Source organism: Pinus tabuliformis, chromosome 2_1 (assembly GCF_031772625.1).
Source record: "Pinus tabuliformis cultivar Carrire ecotype Pingquan chromosome 2_1, CPIR1, whole genome shotgun sequence".
Lineage (NCBI taxonomy): Eukaryota > Viridiplantae > Streptophyta > Pinopsida > Pinales > Pinaceae > Pinus > Pinus tabuliformis.
In genome coordinates this window covers 213951429-213961074 of record NC_142299.1, presented here as the reverse complement: position 1 = coordinate 213961074, position 9646 = coordinate 213951429, and the positions used below count along the sequence as shown (strand labels likewise).

Genomic DNA, 9646 nt, shown 5'->3' with positions numbered 1-9646 from the left:
GTGGAAGCTGACAAGACAGACAACCCATCAGAAGTCAGAAATCAAGAGGAGAAGAACAGGACAAACACAAAAGACAAAACAAAACCAACCCTCAAATCCTCAGGAAACGAGGGGGAACATTCAGAAGAAGACAAAGAGCAAAGAGACAATGATAAGGGACAACCGGAGAAGGAGGGGGAAACCAGCACAAACCCCAACAAGAACGCTGTAAATAATAATGCTTGCAAGCCCAAAAGGACCGACAATCTCAGGGTTACAATCGATGACCCAAAGATCCAAGCTTACAGAGAGCATATGGCTGAGCATGCCATCATCTGTAAATTTATGGGGGTCTGGCCATCTGAAAGGACTCTATGCCAATGGATAAGACAACAATGGAAGCCGAGATGGGATGTTCAGCTTCATCTGGGTGCTAAAGGATTTTTCACGGTAGTTTTTTCTAGTCTGGAAGATAAAGACAGAGTTTTCGAGGGTGGTCCTTACTTTCTGGCCTCAGCGGGTCTGTACATGAGACCCTGGAAGCCTAACTTTGTTCCAGAGAAGGAATCGTTCACTCGAGTCCCAGTTTGGATCAGACTATTCTCCCTCCCAATAGACTATTGGGGCCTGAAGGCTCTAACACAAATTGGTGACAAACTGGGTACCTTCATCAAAGCATCGGAGGCCACACTACAGAAAAGATACACTTCATACGCAAGGAATTGCGTTGAACTGAACGTCTCTGGAACTCTGCACGAAGGTCTATGGCTTGAATACAGGGATGAGGAATACTTTCAGGCCATAGACTACGAGCAAATACCCTTCCGCTACTGCAAATGCCACGAGCACGGGCATCTAATAAGAGACTGTCCGCTGAATAGGAAGGAGGTAGAAACAGAAACAGCACAGGACAAAAAAGACAAGGATACTTTCATAAAACCAAAGAACAGGCAGAGAGCCAACAGGAGAAGAGCCAACAAAGGCAACTCAGACAGAAACTACTTCAGCAACTCCTTTGGGATCCTAGACCCTGAGACTGATTCGGAGGATAAGCAAAACACACCAGCTGTGGATGCAGGACAAGAAGGAAAGGAAGAACCAACCAGGAAAGGAAATGAGGAAGGAACTTTTAATAATGAAATCCAAATGCAGGACAGAACAGAAGAAACGGAAGAAGAAACAGATATGCTAACCAGTGAAGGAGGGAGTGAGGATCTCGAGTTGGAAGAGGCCTTAGCTATCGAGGGATTAGATCTACCAGCAATTGCTGAAAGCTGGAGGACTCAAGGAATTGAGACAGCACCAGAGGAAGAAATCAAGAAGGTTAATGAGTTATTCATAGCACGGCAAAAAGCCGAACTAGAAAAACAGAACAGGAAGTTAGGGATAGTCAAAGGAAGCTGCCTCCACTCGAAAGGCCTTCTGGGAAAGACCTCCGGTTCGAAGCAGAAACGACGCAGGGGCCGTAAAACAAGCGGAGAACTTCTGCAGGAGCTGGGTGTGATGTTATGCAACTCAAGAAAGATAAAGATGCTGAGTGCCTTCCCGTCCTTCCAATAATTTTTTTAATGATGAAGGTTGTATCATGGAATGCAAGGGGGCTTAACAGCCAGGCTAAGCAAAGGGTTCTGAAGCGGAAGATGCAGAAATACAAACCGGAAATTTTGTTCCTACAAGAAACTAAATGTAGCAAAGTCAGCATTGATCGTTTACACATCAAGCTGGGGAGAAATTTTGAGGTCCTGGAGATCGAAAGCCAAGGACGGGAAGGAGGTCTGGCGACGTTCTGGGACACAAGGGAGATCCAGATATTGTCAGCTGAAGCAAGCAAACACTTTATAGCAGTGGAAGCTCAACCTACAGGTAACTCTAGATCTTTCTTATGCATTAATATCTATAGCCCTCAGAGATTAGAAGATAAAATAAGTTTCCTATCTTCAGTATCTAGACTCATAGAAAGGCATCCGAACTCCAAATGTATTCTGGGGGGGACTTCAACATGATCACCATCCTTCTGGAAAAGAAAGGAGGCCTAAGGAAACTAAACAGAGATGCGGAAGCCTTCACAAATTTTATAGACAGAGCCAGAATGGTCGATGTACTCCCAAAGAGTGGTAATTTCACCTGGAACAACAGAAGGGGGGGCGAGAGATTAATTGCATCCAGACTAGATCGATTTTTAATCTCGGAAAGCATATTAATGGATGGAATTACAGTAGAATCGGATATTCTCCCAAGCGGAGGGTCGGATCATTGGCCTATTTCACTCATTGTCGAGCTTCAGGGTACCCCCAGGAATAAACCCTTCAGGTTCGAAAAATTTTGGTTCGAACATCCTAACTTTCTTGCAATGGTTGAAAAATGGTGGTCGGAACCTTTGGATGAAACGGGTTCCAAAATGTTCAACCTTCAAAAGAAACTAAAAACCATTAAAAATAGTATAAAGGAATGGAATAAAACAGTGTTTGGCAACATCTTTCAGGAGAAACTCATCATAGAAAACAAGCTGGAACAAATTCAAAAGGAAGGGGCTGCAGGAAGAAGAAATGAGGAAACCTCTGAGCAAGAGAAAGTGCTCACTCAGCAATGGCATAATAGGTGCAAGCAAGAAGAATCCTTATGGAGGCAGAAGTCGAGAATCCAATGGTTGAAAGAAGGGGAGCAGAATACCAAGTTCTTCCATAGGTCAGCCATGGACTATAGAAGTGCCAACAAGATATTAGAACTAAAAAATAATGAAGGGGAGATCCTTAAGAATCACAATGAAATATCAGCTCTGCTATCGGATAACTTCTGCTCCATAGCACAAGAACCGGGGGTTCGCAGAGAGGAAGCTATCAGGGAAATTACTAATGCCATTCCCAAATCCATCACAGATGATCAGAACTGGGCTCTCAGAAGAGAAATATCTTTGGAAGAAGTTGAGGAGGCAGTTAGAAGTATGCCCAACGACAAAGCTCCGGGGCCAGATGGTTTCACCATCAATTTCTACAAGGCCTGTTGGCACATTGTCAAGCAGGAAATATGGGAGGTAGTGGAAGACTCCAGACGATCTAAATCCATCTTGAAATCCTTGAATTCAACCTTCATTGCTCTTATACCCAAGGTTGAAGAAGCAAATAAACCGGAAAAATTCAGGCCCATAGCCTTATGTAATGTAATCTACAAAATCATATCCAAGGTCATTGCCAACAGGTTGAAATCGATACTACCAGGCATAATATCGCAGGAGCAATCTGGCTACGTTGAAGGTAGACAAATTTTAGATAATATTTTGTTGGCACAGGAGATGATTCATTCACTTCAGTCAAGGAAAGAAGCAGGAATGTTATTGCAATTAGATCTATCTAAAGCATATGATAAAGTTAGCTGGACATACCTGGAAGCAGTTTTAGAAGCATTCGGATTCAACAGGCCATGGATTAAATGGGTTTTGGCTCTCATTAAATCTCCAAGATTCTCGATCCTCGTTAATGGGGCTCCCTCAGCCCCTTTCTCCCCATCGAGAGGTATTAGACAGGGTGACCCCCTTTCCCCTTTCTTATTTGTGATTCTTATGGAAGGCTTGAGCATAATAATTGCCAAGAAAAAAGCAGAGGGTCAAATTAAAGGTCTGCAACCTATCAGGTCAATTCTAGCTATGAAACATCAACAATTTGTAGATGACACCATGTTACATGGTGTTCCCACAGTGAAAGAATCTCTGGCTTATAGGGACATCCTCAATGTGTTTAGCAGGGCTTCGGGCATGGAGATCAATTTCTCCAAATCCACTATCTTCTTTTTCAACACGCATAAGGCAATCCAGTCTCACCTGTCTCGGCTTCTGGGATTTAAAATCGGATCCCTGCCTTCAAAATATCTAGGAGCCCCTCTCACTCTCAAACCATGGCAGAAGGTTCATTGGGAGAAAGTTCTAGCTAGTATGGAGAGGAAATGTAAGCACTGGACTTATAGAGCTCTAAATCTTGCAGGGAGACTCACATTAACCAAAGCCGTCCTGCAGGCCATTCCTCACTATCTTCTATCATTTCTCCCGGCTCCAAAAGGCATTTTGAATCAGATGAGAACTATCCAGCGATCCTTTCTGTGGAATGGTAACGGAGACAAGAAAAAATGGTCTCTAGTTGCGTGGCAGAAACTATGTAAACCAAAGGACAGGGGTGGTCTAAATTTGGTCGATCCCTTAGTGGTCAACAGAGTATGTGGAGCCAAAATCTGGTGGAAATGGATCACTGAAACAAGCTTACCTTGGGCCAAACATTGGAAGGAGAAGTATACTCCGGAGTGCAATAATCAAGACCTCATAAGAATTCGGGACATTGCGGCTGGATCCCAATTTGGAACCATGCCAATAACAACAGAAGCATAGTTCAGGAACATAGTTTCTGAGAGATACGAAATGGGACACAGGCTTTCTTCTGGGAGGATGCTTGGAAGCAATCCCCCAAACTGGAATCCCCAGAACTTTCGTTTCTGAAGAAATTAAATCACAATGAAGGAAAATATAGAGTCAATCAGTACTGGAACCCAAACAGCAGGGATCTGGATTGGAGGGAGTGGATGGTCTTCGATCCAGGCAACAATGAAAATACAAGGGAAAACATTCAGCTTTTAAATAACACAATCATCAAAAGGAAAATTCGAAGAGCCGAAGAGAATGACAAGCTGAGATGGGGTCTAAATGGTAATGGAAACTTCTCCCTGAAAGAAGCCAGGAGTATAATAGAAAAGGAAGAGCAGCCTGAAACAGTGGCCTGGTGTAATCAGGTATGGGATAGCCTCTTCTGGCCTAAAATCAGGACCTTCTTATGGTTGCTTATGTGAAGGAAAACTCTAACCTGGAAAAATTTGTACAAGAAAGGATTCAGGGGACCTTCAAGATGCCCAATGTGCACCAATGAAGCGGAAACTATGAACCACCTTTTTAATTCTTGTGAATGGGCTAACCAGCTATGGACATGGATGGAAAGGCTGGTCGGCGACTCTGACCGTGACAGAGAATCCATTCACGAAACAATTCTCAACTGGAGGAAAAACTTTTCCCACTCTCGAAGAGTAAACAGTATATGGAAATGCATCCCAGGGTTCATATTATGGACAATATGGAAGGAGCGCAACCGCAGAACTTTTCAAGATGAACACAGGAATATAGAATTTGCCAAAGAAACAATTTTAATTAACATCCAACAGCGTATTCAAACAAAATGCAAAGAAGATCAGAATGAGAAACCATCGGCTCGAGACTTACGCATCATGAAGAGTTTTAATTTGGAGGTCTCCATCATTCTTTCGTCATCGGAACACAGACCTCAACCCACTTCGCAGATCATAAGATGGCAATGCTCGCCGAATGGAGGTCTAAAATTGAATTTTGACGGGGCTTTGAGAGGTAACCCCGGTAAAGCAGGTATAGGAGGCGTAATTCAGAATCAGGTTGGAGAAATTGTACACATCTATTGCAGGGCGCTTGGAGAGAGAACAAACAACGAAATGGAATTTGCTGCGCTCGAACAGGGTCTGAAAATCCTAAAGACAATTCGATGGGGAAATGTAATTGTGGAAGGAGATTCTTCACTCGTCATCACTACGGCCAAACGAATTCAAGCAGGCACCAAGGCCAGCAAAGCCACTAAGCACTGGAGGTTGGCTAAGGTCACTGAGAACATAGCGGAGCTGCTCGCAGGAATGAGAGGCTTAGTCTTCCAAACGATCAGAAGGAAAGCGAACGGGCTGGCAGACCACCTGGCGAACTTCGGCGTGGACAACCAGGACAGAGTTTGGGACAGGTGTTGGCAGGAGGTGGATTGCCCTATTCTCAAAGTGACATGCGCACAGCTGGCAGAGAAAGACTTAACCGAAGCCGATCGGGCCTAGCCGATAACGGTTTCTGGTCACAGCACCGGTTGTATGGAAAATCCGGTTACGACAGCAGCAATATCCACGGGGGCCGGATGATAGGACAAAATTGGTGGTGGCATTTTGGGCGGCAGCAGGTCTGCCAGGATGGCAATCATAACAGATCACTCTGAAGCGTCTACCATTTCAGCAAATCAGGAGATAAGACACTTGGGACGTCTCCGTATGGTAATACGTCAGCAACATTTATGTTAGTTTTGGGATGTGCGGTGCGGCCGGTATCATGGCACAGGAAGGCTGGCCTTGATAGCAATCATGGTAAGTCATCCAACGAAAATCACCGTAGTAACAGCTCGGAAAAACGGGACACCTGGTACAGCGCAACCTATATGAAGATATGCAACATTTATGTTAATCCGGCTTGGAGCGGCTCGATCTGTGCGAACATCTCCCACATTTATTACAACAGTACACCCACTACGAGTTGGATTAAGACAGGCTTCAAAAGGTTCCTCAAGGGAAAGCGCTATATATCAGAGAGCAAACTCAATGTTTTTTCCATAGTTGTTCATAACAGTGCGGAGAACATCTCTCTCCTTTGTTATAGTATTTGTTGGGACGAGTACAGAATGCAAGGTATGGCCGCAGAGGATTGTCGTTGCTTTGCTGCTAATAAGGAGCTGCGCGTTGCGCAGCGAATGTACGAGACCCGAACGGCCAGCAAGAATAAACGAAAGGTGGCTGAGTGGGAAGCCAAGGTCAAGGAGGAGGAAGGCGGGAGAACTGAGGAGAATGTCGCGGTAGAGGTTGACTGGATCCAGGATCCAGGCACTCCTTCAAAGAGAGCCGCGCAGTATGTCCGAACGAAAGCTGAAAGCTGGAGGATCAAGACCCTTCTGGCAAGAGCCTTGGATTCTAACAACAAAGACAAACAGCAAATGGTGAATGAAATCAACTTAACGGACGCCCAGATGACCAAGATCATTAACTACAACAGCTCTTTGGACCGCAGAATCACAACGGTGCACGAAGCTGTTGAAACTGTTAACAAGAAGTTAACCTTGCTCATCAGAATTCTGCGGCATACCGTGAATCTTGACCCCGTGAAGCAGCAGCCCGCCACGACGGAAGTGCAGGACAATGAGCCAATTGAAGTTCTACAAGCCAAAGTGGATAAGCATGTCTTCGAGGTGGGCCTGGACACAGTTAGCCGCATGGGCAAGTTTGCCTAGCGGCTTCCCTTTGTCTGTTATCTCTGTTTCTGTCCAGGCTTCGGCCTTTTGTTGTTTTGCCTTGTTTCCCTGTAGTGTCATATTTTGATAGTGTCGGTTTTTGTAATGGATGCTCTCAGTTCTTGCCACCCTACGCGGTGTGCTCCCTGTCACTTTTTGATCATGCTGAGCAGTTGGTATGGTTACGGTTGTACACTGTCAGTGCTCTCGATCTGCCCAGGCAGATTTTTTGTACAATATTTTGTGCTATAATATAAACGTCTGATTTACACAAAAAAAAACAATGTAACAGTTAATATATTTTGGAAGTATGTGGGCTTCTGAATATGATATGAACATGGCAAGATATGAATATGAATGTATTCCCCCACCCCCAATTGATGGTATTGGAAATTTTATGAAATGAGGAAGAGAAATGTTTTTCCAACAATTATCATTCTAGCTTTTTATGGAATTCTATGGTCAGAAGTTAGAAAATGACGTACCTTAACTTACCCTTTGAAATGGATGAGTTGTATGTGTGGTGGCTACAAAATTCTGATCATATTCTTCTTCAAGTGGCTGGACAAAAAGATTCATGGATAAAAGAGTCAAGATGACTTTTTATGAATCTGCTCCAAAATGCTGAAAATAATAGTCTTCAGTCTTCAAAACTCATTGGCACAATTCCTACTATGTGAAAAGATGTTCTGATGTCGAACATAGCAGAAAATTGTTGACTTAGTGGCCATTAATGGATGCCACTAGTCAACACGAGAACTCTCACCATTGATGACAATGAAAGTCAAGATGCCCAAACACATCTTGCTAGGTGCGAATGAATTTGCCGATGTCAAGTCACCTAGAAGATCTGATGAACAATGGGCATTAATGTATTCCCATTGCTCGTCGGCATGAGGACTTTCCATTAAGGCATGCAAGCCTCAAGGTGCTTTTGCAAGGAACTTAGACTCAAAGGACTATGGACTCAATAATCTGTATTGAAGTAGGGCTTATTTGCGAAATGAAAATGATAGGAAAGGGAAGATGAAAATGGAAGATGGTAATGGAGAGTAGAAATGGCAATGTGTAATGAGCATGTAAATGAGCCTCTTGCTTTTATTTGTGGGTTATGAGTGGAGAAAAAGTAATGGAAAGTGTATGTGAACGTAAATGGAAAATATGAAGGGAAATGAGGTGAATGGTTTATTATGAAGTATGGATGTGATGGAGACAATAGTATCTAAAAGTTTTGCAAGTATTTGGATCTAACTTTGCATTAGCATATTTCCTCTTTGTTGCTGATCATCCTCTTATGAAACAAATTGGTCTCTTAAGAGAGACACCATTCAATTGTAGTCATTTGTCCCTTCTCCTGGAACCTGCAAAAAAAACTAATACTTCTTCTACAATGGAATGTAAGATTATCAAAGGAGAGAGGTGATCAATATCTCTAGTTATGATATTTACACACAAAACTAAGAATTTGTATTAATGAAACAAGTTCTCAAAGGAAAATCAAAAGAATTTATACCTTCTTTGGAATTAGTGCCTAAAGTTGAATGTGGCTTCTTTTCAGCAATTTATTTCATTATTTACTATTTCAAACTCTGATGATAGATTTCTCATTGTGTAGATTTTGATGAGATCTTTCCAATGACACTTGAATCATCAAAATTTGATTTCGTATGAGAAAGTTAGGCTGATTTGAACAATGATGTTTTTCAGCTGCAAATTGACGTTTAGCTGCGGAATTAGATCAGCTGCAGAATTGGAGAACAGCTACGGAATTGGACTTTAGCCGCGGAATGTGCACAGTTTCTGTAGCTAAAAATTTTGAATAAAAAGTTAGCCATTCACCTTTCATCATCAGTCCAAAATTAATCAATACCTTCAGAAAAGTGAGAAAATAACTTATTCATTTCATTGATTCAAAATTGTGTTTTTTTCTTCACATGCGGCGACTTAATGATAACACACACCTTGACTTCCCTTTGATCGGAGTCTTTTTCATCGACTTGGATCAAATGGATAGGACACCATCCATGTACTGATATTTTCCCAGCTACTCATGTGGCTCGTTTCAGCTCTTGACACCTGTAACCTACAAAAGTATGAAAATGGCTGCGGAATTTCCGGTTAGCTGCGGAACAAAGCTGCATTCCGTAGCTAAAAGACAACCAACCATCAGTTTTGAATTTTTTGTATGTACAGAGGATTATTTTGTAGACCAACTACTGCAACACTCGAACTTGTTTTGGATTTGACAATTCTCAAGAAACCATTTCCCAAAATTTTCATAGTTGCTGAATAAGATAGCCATGGTCTTTTACATTTCCTTTAATAGAGTTTAGCTGTTTTTGGTTCAGGCACGCATATACTGAGCCATAGCTCATGTTTAAGACAACTCGGACCAAACAATAGGCTCTAAGGTTTCTCAGAGCATATCATCTTATCCGTATCTGGATACTTACAGCTTCTTATTGTGGTGAAAAGGACAATGCCATGTTTCTCACAGAGGCGAAAAAAGCAGCGTCAACAATCACAAGCTCTCCAAATGAAGGTCGTTGATTTGGATCATTCTGTCAGCATTCAGA

The 9646-nt window shown here is 42.7% G+C and overlaps 1 protein-coding gene across 1 annotated transcript; it reads left to right on the top strand.

Moving 5' to 3' along the window:
* The first annotated feature begins 1550 nt into the window (after window positions 1-1550).
* LOC149199511 (uncharacterized) lies at window positions 1551-5856 on the top strand. Its single transcript, XM_089400596.1, has 4 exons — window positions 1551-1842; window positions 2196-4180; window positions 4393-4749; window positions 4933-5856. Exons 1-4 carry the CDS (start codon window positions 1551-1553, stop codon window positions 5854-5856), a joined length of 3558 nt encoding a protein of 1185 aa, XP_089256722.1.
* The last annotated feature ends 3790 nt before the right edge of the window (window positions 5857-9646 follow it).

Excerpts from the sequence above, each read along its gene's own strand:
- LOC149199511 (XM_089400596.1), top strand. The coding sequence starts at position 1,551 with ATGAAGGTTGTATCATGGAATGCAAGGGGGCTTAACAGCCAGGCTAAG. Across the intron at positions 4,181-4,392 it reads ATCCCTTAGTGGTCAACAGA|GCTTTCTTCTGGGAGGATGC; the intron begins GTATGTGGAGCC and ends AATGGGACACAG. Across the intron at positions 4,750-4,932 it reads CAGTGGCCTGGTGTAATCAG|CTATGGACATGGATGGAAAG; the intron begins GTATGGGATAGC and ends TGGGCTAACCAG.